This window comes from Geotrypetes seraphini, chromosome 3, assembly GCF_902459505.1.
Source record: "Geotrypetes seraphini chromosome 3, aGeoSer1.1, whole genome shotgun sequence".
NCBI lineage: Eukaryota > Metazoa > Chordata > Amphibia > Gymnophiona > Dermophiidae > Geotrypetes > Geotrypetes seraphini.
In genome coordinates this window covers 185953644-185969803 of record NC_047086.1, presented here as the reverse complement: position 1 = coordinate 185969803, position 16160 = coordinate 185953644, and the positions used below count along the sequence as shown (strand labels likewise).

The following is a 16160-nucleotide window of genomic DNA, read 5'->3' as shown; positions in this document are numbered from 1 at the left end:
CCAGATTCACTAAAGTCAGCGACCGTCACTAAACCTGTTTTCACAGGTTTAGAATGATCGCTGCTAACCGACCTGATTCACAAAACGGCCTATCGCGTGTTTTTCCCCTCGATCGCCAATTTTCTGATCCGGCCATGCATAGTAGTAAAACCCCATGCAAAATAGCCAAGCAATTGATTCACCTTTTGCTTGGCTATTTTGCATCAGGTTTTACGATCCTAAAACCCGACTACTGTAGACCTGTCGGTAATTATGTTACTGAAAGGTCTGCCTGTTTTTGGTTTTTTTTCCTTTTTTTTTTTAATGGCACAGATATTTTGCATGTATTACACACGCAAAATATATGCCCAATAAAAAAAAGCCTCCAGACAGTGCCCCCTCCCTCCCTCCCCGAACCAAAAAAAATGGCAGGAGGGATGCCCACTCCCTCCTGCCATCGCCCCCCTTCCCCCAGTACCTTTAAGTCAGGAGCAGGAGGGGTGCTCAGTCCCTCCTACTCCTCTGCTGGCTGCTGTCAGCAATGCGGTCCGTAGGACCTTTCCCAGTGCATCATGTGATGCACGGGAAGGGGCCTGAGGCCCTGATTGGCTCAAGTGCCTCAGGCTCCTCCCTTGGGAAGGGACTGAGGCACCTGAGCCAATCAGGGACTTCCTTAGGGAGGAGCCCAAGGAAGTCCCTGATTGGCTCAGATGTCTCAGGTCCCTCCCATTGGAGGAGCCCAAGGTGCCTGAGCCAGTCAGGGCCTTAGGCCCCTTACCATGCATCACATGATGCACCGGGAGGGGCCTAAGGCCCGCATTGCTGCTGGCGGATGAACAGGAGAAACTGAACGCCCCTCCTGCTCCTGACTTAAAGGTATGGGGGGGGCGATGACAGGAGGGAGTGGACATCCCTTCTGCCATATTCATGCAGGGGGGTGGGTGTCGGGGGAGCGTCTGGTGGCAGGAGGGAGTAGGTATCCCTCCTGCCATTTTTGGGGTACAGGGAGAGAAGGGGCACTTTGTTGGGGAGGGGTGCTGTTGGGATGCTTTTGGTTTTTTTGTGGGGTTTTTTTAATTGGGTAGATATTTTGCTTGTGTAATATGGTACAAAATATATGTGCCATAAAAATAAATGAAAAAAAACAACCCAGCAGAAGCCTTGACAGAAGTGACAGGAAGCTGCTTCTCCTGTCCCTACTGACAGGGCTCTGCGCATGTCTCAATCGCTTACTGTGCATGTCTCAATCGCTCACTGAGTTATTGAATCGGTGTGTTTACATGCAAATGATTTGCACCTAAGTACAAATCATTTGCATGCAAACTTAATAGTGAATCAATCGCTGTTGGAAAATCAGCCAGAGAATAGGCCAACAGCGATTGAGTTTTTGTTGTTAGTGAATCTAGCCCATAGTCACCAGCTTCTGATGATAGCAAATCCATTAGCTAGGTCATAAAACTAGCAGTAGCTACTTTTCACATGTACTGTATGTGCTCTGTTTAAGTTCCTGTAAATACCAAAATAAGAGTAAAACAAATATGGAAATCCAGTATTACTAATGAACAAGATAAAACTTGACACTTGCTATTTATGAGAGAAGCTTTAATATGCAGTGATGGATTCCTTCCCCTAATATTAGAAAGAGCTCTTAATGCTGCTGAAGGAGAAGGAGAGAGTACAGACAAATATAGTTTCAAAGAGACTTTAATAGGCTCTGGTTAGAGTACAGCTTTGTATAAATACTAAGTATGTAGGATTTGTATGTTTTCTTAAATCATGTATGTTGGATTATAACATGCTTAGTACTGTTGAATATGCGGGATATAAATATTTTAAATATTTAAATATCTCACTTTATTCCTAGACAAGTGGGTTATGCACCCCATGTCGCAAGACTGCTTGTAGGAAACCTCATTTACATAATTTTTATTACCCTCCCTTTTTACTTCTGGACTGCCCTCTGGTCTCCAGTTGCTTTCTTACCAGCGAGACAGTAGGAGCCAGTCTTTTCTGATCGTGTTTATTTTTTTCTTCTATTAAATTTTTTCACGCCTTCGCACCCTCATGCTGAAGAGGTTCCCCATGGGGACAGCTCTGGCTGTGGAAGATCACAGATTTTGTGGGTAAAGTCTGCTTCTAGGAGGTTGGATGCTTTGCATTGCTCCTGTACAGCCTGCACTTTCAGATTGGGGCTCAGGGACTGTTCCCTTGGGAATAAGCCCACCCTAGGTTCGTCCGCTAGTGGGTTTGAGTGCAGGCTGCATGGTTCCATGGAAGTGTAACCAAAATTGGGGCCAACTAGCTAAAAAAACAAAACACTGTGGCAGGTAAATTGAACAGAGTTCTCCCTGTGAATTGTCCTTCAGCATGCCTGTACAACACCAGATTTTCCAGTGGTAGAGGACTCACATCCTAGATTAACAAGCTGTCCCATTTCTGCTCCAGGCTCTGTACTCCCAATGAGAAGCCCTGGATGCTTTCCTTCATTGGGGGGAGGGGAGGTATTCTATACGCTTCTCACTATCTCCCATCGGGAAAACTCTTCTCAAACTGCGTCGAAACCAGGTGATTTGGGAATCAAATAAGGCTTCCACTTCTAGAACTATCCAAAGAGCTGTGGAGGTTAGATCTTTTTCCTCTAATTATGCAGAACGAGGGGTCCCTGCTTCATTCCAACTACCGCTTCCTCACCATGACAGTGTAGTTCATGATGATATAGACCTAGCCTCGTTAGACCTTCCAGAATATAGCTTCTCAAAAAATTTCTTGATTTAAATGGATGTGATTTTTCCTCTTGTGTACAGCTAGGGCATTTGACCCTATTACATGCTCTCTCTTTTTTCTCCTCTGGAGTACCTCCTCCATCTAATTCTGGCCTAACTACTAACTCAGTATGAGTACACTTGAGTGCGGTTAGTGCTTTCCATGTGAAGATTAAATGACAAGCCAATATCGGTTCACACCTTGGAAGTTTGGTTCATGAAAGACCAGCTTTCTATAGCCTTTTAACATTCTTATCTCTTCCTAGGTGGACTGTCAGCCTGATATACAATATGTTTTTGTGGTGTGTGACAGAGGCTATGAAACCCTGCCTCTTCCTTGGGTTAGTTCAGCTCCTCAGAAAGAAGGTTTCCTGGAGGAACCTCCAACGCTCCCCCTCCTTACCAGCCGGAAGAAAGGCAAGGACAGCTCAGAAAGGGAAACAGCTTCAGGAGAGGGGGAGGGGAGGAAAGTGTGAAACCAAGAAGTAGAGGGAGAAAGTTTAAAAGGAAGAGCCAGGATCAGAACCAGGGGTCCCAGACCATTTTTTAAGCACTATATCAAATTTTTAATAAACTGTAACTTATTCCCGAAGTAGGAACCCGCTGAACAGAAGTTTTTTTAAATTTCTTACATAGGAAGAAGTAAAAAGGCTACATATTAAAACTGTCTCTCAGAGGACAGGTTGCATGAACTGTGCTTCTGATTGGACGCGAGGGACTGTCACCCAAAACTTTGGACTGACTAAACTAAACTGAGAGGGGCAGTGCATTTTGGTAAAGCAGTGGGTTTCTAAGGGGGGGGGAGATCTATGAGGAAAACAGGCCCCTAATTCTGAGTAAATAAAAGCTTATTCTCCTATCTCCCCAGACTGCTTGTTAGCGTTTATGTGACTCTTGTTTGGGTAATCGGGCTACAGCTGTTGCAAAGTGGAAGCACCACTGGGAGGAGGGTCTCTGTCACAGAGAGACTAGCCCCAGTATTACGCAAGGCGCTGAAGACCTTAAGACAGGAAAAGTAATTTTTTCCTTTTTGTGGCACATCCTAAGGAGATAACTCCTGCTGCTGTTAGAGAAGGGTCTCAAAACAGCCAGCAAATGCTTAATTGGCAGGTCTTTATTTTGGGTTAAGTGGGGTCTGCAAACAGCCCTAGGCAGAAAGAATGGGAAGCATGGAACAGCTGGTGCAGGCAGTACTGGAAAGCCAGCTACAATGGCAGCAATTTATGCAGTTCTACTTGAGTCAGCAACAACAGCAAAAGCAATAGCTACTTCAGACCCTCACAGGGTTACCCCAGGCCATACTGGCCCAAGGGGCACACGCCCCAGCACCAGTGCAAGCCACACTCCAATTTAAGTGACAATTTTAAAGAAAATGGTGCCAAAAGATGATCCAGCATATTTCCTAACCAATTTTGAGTGGTAGTGCAGCTGGCAGGCTGGCTAGAAAACTCCTGGACTGCTTATTTGGGAAACTTGTTGACCAGCAGCAGCCAAATGGCATTCCAGGACATCATCTCCACGGGTTTAGCCACCTGTGTACAAGTGAAAGAGGCGATATTAACCTGAGTGAGGTGCACGGCGGAGGTATAGAAACATAGAAAAATGAGGGCAGAAAAGGGCCATAGCCCATCAAGTCTGCCCACTCTAATGACCCACCCCCCTCGACTTTACCCCCCTAGAGATCCCACATGCGTGTCCCATTTACTTTTAAAATCTGGCACGCTGCTGGCCTCAATAACCTGCAGTGGAAGTTCATTCCAATGATCAACCACCCTTTCGGTGAAGAAATACTTCCTGGTGTCGCCATGAAATTTCCCGCCCCTGATTTTTAGTGGAGGCGGGAAATTTCATGGCGACACCAGGAAGTATTTCTTCACCGAAAGGTTCAGGAAAGCCTGCTTACAGGGGAAGGAGAACCCCCCAAAGTTTCTTTTTTAGACTCAAAGAGCTTGGGTGGAGATGGCTTCAGCCCGAGGAGAAGACCAGACCGCAAGTGGTCCATGAGATTCTCCTGGAAGAGTTCCTGGAGGGCCTGCCTCAACCTATGCAACAATGGGTCCAGCGGCACCTGGACTTAAACCCAGAGAGCACTGTAAAGGCAGCCAAAGCTTATTATAAAGCTCAGCTAGACCCCGAAGGAATTCATGATGTCCGAGCCTCAGGGAATCTCGGAGGAAGGCGAAATTTCAGATTAACAAGATGGCAAAGGTTCCAAACCCCAGGCTTCAGCCCCAGCCCTTGAAAGCCAGAGTCCAGACAAAGGGGGGGCCGACTCCACTCAAATTTTGTCAGCTTCTCCGAGAGCAGCACCAGGAAGGTTGGCAAGCCCTCGAATGCTACAACCTCGCAGGGAATAGAAACCCTGCCATCAGTTTGCTTTGCATGTGAGTCCTGAGGACACTTCGCCAGGGATTGTCCAGGAATTGCCCCAGAAGAGATGGAGGTGAACTTCACCAGGCAGCAAAAAAAAGGTGGAATTGTCCAATCAGAAAGGTGCACAAATAAAAGTGTCTTTCAACTCATCTGATTGATCTTTATTCATCCAAAGTCACTCGACCCGACATGTACATGTTTCGGCCCTAAGGCCTGCGTCAGGAGTCTTGAAGATCTTCGGGTTTATAACCAAATAATATGAACCACTTAATTTGCCGTTTATATCGAAACACCGTAGTGCCGTAACCTTGCAGGAAATGTAGAGTCGCCCAAGTAGAAGCCACCATCCTGCCAAGGATACCCTATCCCATGGTATTGGGAAAAGATTTTTTTCCACGAGCTTTGGAAACAAGGGACTGCTGGACAACCTAGTGACCAGGACGAAAATCCTCAAGAGTGACAGCAGGTCCCAGTTGCGGAGGTCAAGTTCCACTGTGAAGGGGTCCGGAACCTTGGAAGCTGCCATGGACTTGGCTCCTCAGCCATGGAACCAAGAACCTGCAGAACCGAGCTTAACTAATTAATCCTGGATGGAGGATGACCTGAAAACCGCAGAGGGGTTTGAAAGAGCCAAAGCTGAAGATGAATTCCTTTGGGAAGCAAGAGACAGGTGGTAAGCATAGATGACCATCCAGTGGGAGGGCTAAGCTCAGGAAGCCCAAAACCCCCTATTTCATCATTAAACATGACTTAGTATACTGGGTGGATAGGGGGCCCCTGGATTGAGAGGGAGTAGGACAATTGTTAGTCCCTCAATCGTTCAGACACAGAGTTCTGCAGTTGGCCCAGTCACCTGCTAGGAGGCCACTTGAGAGTGCATTTAGCCCACTTCTACTAGCCAGGCATCTATAAACAGGTGGACATCTTTTGTCAAACCTGTCCCACCTGTCAAGTGAGTAATCATACTTGGGTTCCACCAGCTCCGCTTATGCGAGTCCCCCTGGTTGATGTCCCTTTTGAAAGGATTGCTATGAATTTTGTGGAGCCCTTGGAGCGGACAACCTGTGGGAACAAGTGCATTCTAGTCATCCTTGACTATGTCACCAGGTATCCCGAGGCGATCCCTTTACACAATATGAAAATTACAATGGTAGCCCAGGCCTTGTGGTAAGTGTTTGCTTGTGTGGGCCTTCCAAAAAAAATTCTCACAGACCAAGGCACTTTTATGTCAAGTAAAATGAGACAGTTATGTACTCTGTTGTACCCTGAGAACTTCGATCTATCACTCTCAAACCGACAGCCTGGTCGAGAGGTTTAACAAGACCCTCAAGCACATGTTTAGGAAGTTTGTGGCAGAGGACTGGAAAAATTGGGACTCATTCCTGCCGTACATAATGTTTGCCATCAGGGAAGTGCCCCAAAGTTCGATGAGATTCTTCCCCTTTGAGTTGCTGTATGGGAGGAGGCCTTGTGGCATGTTGGATGTGGTAAAGGAAACCTGGGAAGAAGAACCCAGCCAAGGAAGAAACTTGGCCAAATTTCATACTCACGATGCAAGACTTAATGAAACAGGCCGGAGAAACCATTTGAAAATATCTAGAAAAAGCCCAGCAGAGCAAAATGTCAGTGTATAACACCCGAGCTGGTACTGAGACTTCTGCAACCCAGAGACAAGGTCCTTGTCCTTTTGCCTTCCTCCAAAAGCAAACTACTTTGCAAATGGCAAGGCCCCTATGAGGTGCTAGTCCAGACTGGGCCAGTGAATTATAAAGTGACTCAATCCAATCAGAGAAACAAGACCAAAATATTTCACATCAATTTACTAAAAAAATGGATTCCTATGACCTCAGTGTTGGTCCAGCAGGATGGCTTTGGCACTGTGGATGAGGCAAACCCTACAGCCACTCAGATACCATTATCGGATCATCTGCAGTCCTCCCAGAGAACCGATCTAGAGCAACTGATCTTCCAAAACAAAGACATCTTTTCCACGAAGCCAGGGCAAACTCATTTAGCCACTCATGAGATCATCACGGAGCCTGGAATAGTTATCCGCCAATGACCCTATGGATCCCTGAGTCCCGACAGCATGTGGTAATGAGGGAGGTCAAAGACATGTTACAGATGGAAATATAGAGGAGTCCTCCAGTAACTGGTGCTCGCTGATAGTACTGGTGCTGAAGCCCAATGGAAGTATAAGATTCTATATCGACTTTTGGAAGGTAAATTCGGTGTCCAAATTTTATACCTACTCCATGCCGAGGGTGGACGAGTTAATCGACCAACTAGGGAAAACTCAATTCATCTACACTTTGGATCTTACCAATGGGTACTGGCAGATACCTCTTGCCCCTGAAGCCAAAGAAAAGACAGCCTTCTTCACCCCCCAAGGATTGTTCCAATTTTACAGTCCTTCCATTCGGATTACATGGCTCCCCAAGTATGTTCCAACACCTGGTGAACAGCCTCTTGATACCCCATCAGGGCTACGCAGCAACTGACCTAGACAACATTGTGGTATATAGTCCCAATTGGAGATCCCACCTGGTCCAGCTTGAAGCCATCCTGATCAGCCTAAGGGAAGCCGGCCTAACCACCAATCAGAAAAAGTGCTTCCTAGGAGATCAAGAGGTACACTTATCTAGGATACGTCATCGGATGAGGACATGTTAAAACCACAGTTGAATAAAGTGGACACCATCAAACATACCCTGATCCCTCAAACCAAGAAAGAGGTCCAGACCTTTCTTGGCTTAGCGGGGTACTACCACCGCTTTATTACTGACTTTGCGGAAAAGGCCTAGCCCCTAACAAGACTTCTGAAGAAAAAAGCCCAGAGACAGTTCAATGGACGACTGAGCAGGAAAGAGCATTTTGAAAGCTACAGACTGCTCTCTGCACTGAACCTGTACTCATTAATTCAGACTTCATCCATCCATTTATTGTCCACATGGATGCCTTTGATGTCAGTCTGGGAGCAGTACTGTCTTACGAGAGAGAGCTAGGGAAGAACATCCCATCACCTTCATCAGTAATAATAATAATAATAATAACTTTATTCTTCTATACCGCCACAATCTTGCGACTTCTAGGCGGTTTACAGTCAAGGATGCTGGACATTCAGCGAAATACAATTTGCAGATATTCAGAGGGAATAAAGAGAGCAGAGACCTTAAGAAGGATGCTGTTCCCCTGGGAAAGGAATTATGCAACAATCGAAAAGGAAGCTCTAGCTGTCAAATGGGCCTTAGAAACATTGCCCTATTACCTACTGGAGCAGTGCTTCCAGTTGATCACTGGCCATGCTCCCCTACAATGGCTAGCCCATAAAGGCACATAAGAACATAAGAATTGCTGCTGCTGGGTCAGATCAGTGGTCCATCCTGCCCAGCATTCCGCTCATGCGGCGGCCCCAAGGTCAAGACCAGTGCTCCAAATGTGTCCAGTCTCACCAGTTTAGCATTAACTTGTCCAACTTTGTCTTGAAACCCTGGAGGGTGTCTTCTCCTATAACAGACTCCAGAAGAGCGTTCCAGTTTTCTACCACTCTCTGGGTGAAGAAGAATTTCCTTACGCTTGTGTGGAATCTATCCCCTTTCAACTTTAGAGAGTGCCCTCTTGTTCTCCCTACCTTGGAGAGGGTGAACTGTCTGTCTTTCTCTACTAATTCTATTCCCTTCAGTATTTTGAATGTTTCGATCATGTCCCCTCGCAGTCTCCTCGTCTCAAGGGAGAAGAGGCCAAGTTTCATCTCTCACTGTACGGCAACTCCTCCAGCCCCTTAACCATTTTAGTCGCTCTTCTCTGGACCCTTTCGAGTAGTACCGTGTCCTTCTTCATGTACGGCGACCAGTGCTGGACACAGTACTCCAGGTGAGAGCGCACCATTGCCCGGTACAGCGGCATGATAACCTTCTCAGATCTGTTTGTGATCCCCTTCTTGATCATTCCTAGCATTATGTTTGCCCTTTTCGTCGCCGTAGCACATTGTGCAGATGGCTTCATGGACTTGTCGATCAGAACAATGTCCAGATCATTTATAAAGATGTTGAAGAGCACGTGTCCAAGCAATGAGCCCTACGGCACCCCACTGGTGATGCTCATCCTGTCTGAGAATTGTCCATTTACCTCCACTCTCTGTTTCCTATGCTCCAGCCAGTTTTTAATCCACGTGAGTATTTCATGACTCAATTTTCCGAAGTAGTCGTTCATGTGAAACCTTGTCGAACACCTTCTGAAAATCCAGATAAACAATGTCGACCAGGTCGCCCTTGTCTATCCGTCTGTTTACTCCCTCAAAGAAGTGCAGCAAGTTCGTCAGGCAAGATCTGCCTTTACTGAAATCGTGCTGACTGGTCCTCATCAGATCGTGAGATAGTTCTTTAGGTTTCAGGCCTTCAACTAATAATAAAGCATTGACCTTATGGGAGCACAAAAATGCAGATTTTTTTTGTCACAAGTGGTGGAACCCTGAAGGGCAGAACGGAGTGAGAGGGTGTGTGACAGAGGCTATGAAAACCTGCCCCTTCTTCGGGTTAGTTCAGCTGCTCAGATAGAAGGTTTCCTGGGGGAACCTCCAGCACTCCCTCTCCTGGCCAGCTGGAAGAAAGGCAAGGACAGCTTAGAAAGGGAGGGGGGAGGAGGAAAGTGTCAAACCAGGAAATAGAGGGGGAGAGTTTAAAATAAAGAGCCAGGATGAGAACCAGGGGTCTCAGAGTGAAGGAATGATGTGGAGGACCAGGAGAGAACTATAACTTATTCCCAATTGAGGTAGGAACCCACTGAACAGAAGTTTTTTTTATTGCTTACATAGAAATAAGTAAAACTCTCTCTCAGAGGCTGGATTGCATGAACTGTGGTTCTGGCTGATTGCGAGAGACTGTCATCCAAAACTCTGGACTTACTAAACTAAACTGAGAAGGGCAGTGTATTTTGGGAAAGCAGTGAGTTTCTGTGATGGGAGATCTGTGAGAAAAACAGACCCATATTTCTGTGTAAATAAAAGCTTATTCTCCTACCTCTCCAGACTGCTTGTTAGCGTTTCTGTGACTCTTGAAATGATTCTGTTACGGCATGATTTCCATAATACAAAAGATGCAAGAAGGAGGGGGCATGAAAATATGGAACAAAAATGGGTTCAGTACAGTCACTTGCAGAGCATCACACGTTTTAAATTCTTTCTAGTAGAAAACTCATTGCCCAAAAAGACCTGGAAAAAATTATACTTGCAAAGAATAACATGACATGCCCAAAGTTTCACATGAAATTGATGCTGGAGGTGAGATCAGAGCCAAGCTATGTTGCTGTTAATGTGTGCACTGGCCATCTGTCTAACATATATGATATTTGTCAATGCAGAGTGCTGGACCTTTGGATATGTCTTTGCCTTCAACTCCAGATGTCAGAATAAAAGAAGAGGTACCAGTGGAGGTGGACTCTTCTCCTCCAGACAGCCCGCTATCCGGTTCAAAGTCACCAAAGGCTGAGGAAAAGGTATGCACACATCTGATTACGGTATACGTAAATGCAGATGTCTTGTTTCTTCAAGTTTTATAGTTCAGTTTGAAAATTATTGAATTGTTTATTGTTAGCATGTGAACTAAACTTTTGAAAGGTAGTTTGAAACCCTTGTGGCCCAATAGCATGTGATATAATCTTTTTAGAAAGGACAGAGATGGTCAAAAAGTGGAGGAGTAGCTCTCTAGTTAAAGATTGATATCTAAGCGACTGAAATGAAGAGGACCTGAGGAGAGGAAGAAGTGATATGAATTGCTCTGAAAAGAGAAGATGGAACTTCTATCTACATGAGTGTAGTCTACAGACCTCCAACTCAGTCACAACAAATTGACAAAGATCTGATTGCAGATATTCAAAAGTTTGGAAAGAAAGAGGAGGTGCTGCTGTTGGGTGATTTCAATCTGCCAGTTGCGGACTAGAAAGTTCTGTCTGTGGAACTGAAGAGAAGTAGGGAAATTGAGTATGCCTTTTAAGAGGCTCTTTTCAGACAAATGGTGACAGAACCCATGAGGGAAAAAGCGATACTGGATCTAGTACTCACAAATGGGGAGAGTATCTCTAATGTTCGAGTGGGTGCCCACCTGGGAAATAGCGATCATCAAACGGTTTGGTTTGATAGAGACATAGAAACATGATGGCAGATAAAGCCAAATGGCCAATCTAGTCTGCACATCCGCAGTAACCATTATCTCTTTCTCTCTCCAAGAGATCCCACGTGCCTATCCCAGGCCCTTTTGAATTCAGACACAGTCTCTGTCTCCACCACCTCTTCTGGGAAACTGTTCCACGCATCTACCACCCTTTCTGTAAAAAAGTATTTCCTTAGCTTACTTCGGAGCCTATCACCTCGTAACTTCATCCTATGCCCTCTCATTGCAGTTTCCTTTCAAATTAAAGACACTCCACTCATTTGCATTTACATTGTGTAGGTATTTAAACGTCTCTATCATATCTCCCCTCTCCCTCCTTTCCTCCAAAGTATACAGATTGAAATCTTTAAGTCTGTCTCTATACGCCTTATGATGAAGACCACATACCATTTTAGTAGCCTTCTTCTGTACCGCCTCCATCCTTTTTATATCTTTTTGAAGGTGTGGCCTCCAGAATTGTACACAATATTCTAAATGAGGTCTCACCAAAGTCTTATACAGGGGCATCAATACCTCCTTGCCATACCTCTCCCTATGCAACCTAGCATCCTTCTAGCTTTCGCCATCACCTTTTCAACCTGTTTGGCCACCTTAAAATCATCACATACAATCACACCCAAGTCGTGCACATAAGCTCTTCACTCCCTAATCTGTACAGTTCCCTCGGGTTTTTGCAGCCCAAATGCATGACCTTGCATTTCTTAGCATTAAATTTTAGCTGCCAAATTTCAGACCATTCTTCAAGCTTTGCCAGGTCTTTCTTCATGTTATTCACACCATCCGGCATGTCTACTCTATTGCAGATTTTCATATCATCTGCAAAGAGGCAAATCTTACCCTACAACCCTTCAGCAATATCGTTTATAAAAATATTAAAAAGAACAGGCCCAAGAACAGAACCTTGAGGCACACCACTGGTAACATCCCTTTCCTCAGAGCGATCACCATTGATCACTACCCTCTGTTGCCTTCCACTCAACCAGTTCTTGACCCAGCCCATCATTTTGGGACCCATCCCAAGGGCACTCAGTTTATTTATTAGACGTCTGTGTGATATAACAGCTAAAGTGGAGGATGGCCATATAAAACTTAAAGTCCTAGATTTCAAATGAACGGACTTTAGTAAAATTGGAGAGTACCTGAAGAAAGAGCTGTTAGGATTGGAGGACATAAGAGAAGTGGGAAAACAGTTGTTTTAAGCTGACAGGAGCAAATAAAAATGGCTACTGACCTTTATGTAAAACATTGCAAGCAGACCTTAGGAAATTGGAAGACTGGGCGTCCAAGTGGCAGATGAAATTTAATGTGGACAAATGCAAAGTGATGCATATTGGGAAGAATAACCCAAATCACAGTTACTAGATGCTAGGGTCCACCTTGGGGGTTAGTGCTCAAGAAAGGGATATGGGTGTCATTGTAGACAATACGATGAAACCTTCTGCCCAATTTGTGGCAGTGGCCAAAAAAGCAAACAAGATGCTAGGAATTATTTTAAAAAGGGATGGTTAGCAAGACTAAAGATATTATAATGTCTCTGAATCGCTCCAAGATGCGACCTCCCCTGGAGTATTCCATTCAATTCTGGTCTCCTTGAAGAAAGATATAGCAGCACTAGAAAAGGTTCAAAGAAGAGCAACCAAGATGATAAAGGGGATGGAACTCCTCTCATATGAGGAAAGACTAAAAAGGTTAGGGCTCGTCAGCTTGGAAAAGAGAAGGCTGAGAGGAGATATGATTGAAGTCTACAAAATCCTGAGTGGAGTAGAACAAGCTCAAGTGGATCGATTTTTCACTCCATCAAAAATTACAAAGACATGGGGACACTCGATGAAACTGCAGGGAAATACTTTTAAAATCAATAGGAGGAAATATTTTTTCACTCAGAATAGTTAAGCTCTGAAATGCATTGCTAGAGTTTGTGGTAAAAGCGGATAGTATAGCTGGTTTTAAGAAAAGTTTGGAAAAATTCCTGGAGGAAAAGTCCATAATCTGTTATTAAGACATGGGGGAAGCCTTTGCTTGCCCTGGATCGGTAGCATGGAATGTTGCTACTCTTTGGGTTTTGGCCAGTTACTAGTGACCTGGATTGGTCACCGTGAAAATGGGCTACTGGGCTTGATGGACCATTGGTCTGACCCAGTAAGGCTATTCTTATGTTCTTGAAAAATTGAAGATGAACAAAGCAATGGGACCAGACAGGATATTGAGGGAGCTCAGAGAGGTTCTGGTGAGTCCTATTAAAGATTTGTGCAAAAATCTTTAGCGACAGGAGTGGTTCCTGGGGATTGGAGAAGAGCAGATGTGGTCTCTATTCACTAAAGTGGTTGCAAGGATAAAGCAGGAATCTACAGGCTGGTAAGCTTCACTTCGGCTATTGGAAAAATAATGGAAGCATTGCTGAAAGAAAGGATAGTGAAAGTCCTAGAATCTAATGGGTTGTAGGATCCTAGGCAACTTGGTTTTGCTAAAGGTAAATCATGCCAAACGAATATGATTGAATTTTTTGATTGGGTGACCAGGGAATTGGATCAAAGACATATGCTAGATGCAATTTACTTAGATTTCAGCAAAGCCTTTGACACGGTTCCTCATAGGAGGCTCTTGAACAAACTTGATTGGCTGAAGTTAGGACCCAAAGTGGTGAACTGGATTAGAAACTGGTTGACAGACAGATGCCAGAGGGTGGTGGTTAATGGAATTCGCTCAGAGGAAGTGAGTCCCTCAAAGATCAGTGCTGGGGCTAATCCTGTTCAATATGTTTGTGAGTGACTTTGCCGAAGGATTAGAAGGAAAGGTTTGCCTTTTTGCAGATAATAACCAAGATTTGTAACAGAGCAGACACTAAGGAGTGAATGGAAAACATGAAAAAGGATCTGCAAAGGTTAGAGGAATGGCCTAATATCTTGCAACTAAAATTCAATGCAAAGAAGTGCAGAGTAATGCATTTGGGGGATTAGAAATCTGGAGCCGTATGTGCTGGGAGGTAAGAGGCTGATATTCATGGATGGGGAGAGAGACCTTGGAGTGATAGTGTCTAAAATTCTAAAGGCAAAGAAACAGTGTGACAAGGCGGTGGCTGTTGCCAGAAGGATGCTAGGCTGTATAGAGAGAGGCGTAACCGGTAGAAGAAAGAAGGTGTTGATGCCCCGGTTGGAGTATTGTATCCAATTTTCTTATGTTCTGGCAAAAAACATAAGAAGACTTGAAGCGGTCCAGAGAAAGGTGATAAAAATGGTAGGAGGTTTGCACCAAAAGTTGTATGAGAAGAGACTGGAAGCCCCTGAATATGTATACCCTAGAGCAGGGATGTCAAACTCAATCACATTAAGGGGCCGAAATTCAAAATATAGGCTAAGTCACGGGCCAGACCCTCCCCCATAATAGTACTAAGTATATCACAATTTTTTCCATTCATTTATCATATATACACACACAATATAATCTTATTAACACATAATGATTAACCACAAAATTAAACTACACAAAACACACTGTATGCTTCTCAACAGTCATTCTTATCAGAACACAGATAACCCCTATGCAAATACAGGACCAAAAACTAAACATACTAATATATACAAAGGAAACCCTAAGATTCAAGACTCTCCTTGCAGTACAACCCCAGAGAAATAGAAACAAATGCATTTCTTCCTGAACAGTGTAAAATATAGACAGCAGATTAAAATTCTCAAAACTGACACAATTCAAACACTAACTTGAAAATAAAATCATTCCCCCTACCTTTGTTGCCTCCCTCCCTCCATGCTGTGCCTCCTTCTGGCGGGTGTTTTACCTTCTGACCGGCTCCCACCTGGCCATTTTATGCGGCCCATGGTCTGATGCCCCCGGTGTTATTTTGTGACCGGCTCTCTCCTCACATCTGCAGTGTGCATGAAGCCACACGTCACAACGTCAGAGGGAATGCTTCTGGATGAGGCGAGGGACGTGAGAGGAGCCACTGTACGCGGCTTTGTGCACACTGCGGCTGTAAGGAGGAGGGAGCCTGCCACAAGATAACACCATTGGACTGCAGGCCGCATAAAACAGCCAGGCGAGCCGGATTCGGCCCGCGGGCCTTGAGTTTTGACACCTGTGCCCTAGAGCAAGGGTAAGCAATTCCAGTCCTCGAGAGCCCAGGCAAGTCAGGTTTTCAGGTTATCCACAATAAATATACATCAAATCTTAAAACCAGTTATTAAATATTTAATACAAACAAGTATTATCTGAATAAATTCAATTTTAATCTTATCTCCCACAGTTCATTTCATTACAGTACTTTTACAACTTACCAATACTTAATTTCTTAATAAATATCAGAATAATTTAGTCAGGGAACCTAATCCCCATCACTCACACTCACTTCCCAACTTTCACACACATACTACAGTCATTGTGATTACTTTTATCCAAAACTGGATCTTAGTTAGTTCATTAGTCCATGATCATCTAGTCAGAGAGGCTTCAAACTGAGAGTTGCACAACAGTCTAGCACATGAGAATGACAGTTTCTTAAACACAACCGGCAGGCCTCTCTGTCCTCATGATGGTCCTGTTCTTCAATTCATAAAGCATTCAGCTCAACACAAGACTGTGTTTCGCCACCTGGCATCTTCAGGAGCTGTGTTTGCAAGGCTCGCCAACATCACAACTTCACCCGTAAACTAAGCATGACTCGAGCAGGACCCCAGGGTTCGGCACAAGCCAGGATCAGCTGACAAGCAGGAAACACACCGTCTACCAGAAAATCAAACTAAATATACATGAGATAGATTTGCATCTCAAGGAGGCAGTGCATGCAAATCCATCTCATACATGTTCATTGTGGATATCCTGAAAACCTGACCTGCCTGTGGCTCTGAAGGACCGGAATTGCCTACCC

The 16160-nt window shown here is 44.7% G+C and overlaps 1 protein-coding gene across 3 annotated transcripts in view; it reads left to right on the top strand.

The window, feature by feature from the left end:
- LOC117357509 (cyclic AMP-dependent transcription factor ATF-7) overlaps positions 1-16160 on the top strand; it is a 302271-nt gene that overhangs the window by 214431 nt on the left and 71680 nt on the right. For all 3 annotated transcript variants that reach the window (XM_033938227.1, XM_033938225.1, XM_033938226.1), the window contains exon 5: positions 10473-10607. In XM_033938227.1, the coding sequence (XP_033794118.1) occupies positions 10473-10607 (135 nt within the window). The remainder of the gene's footprint in view (positions 1-10472; positions 10608-16160) is intronic.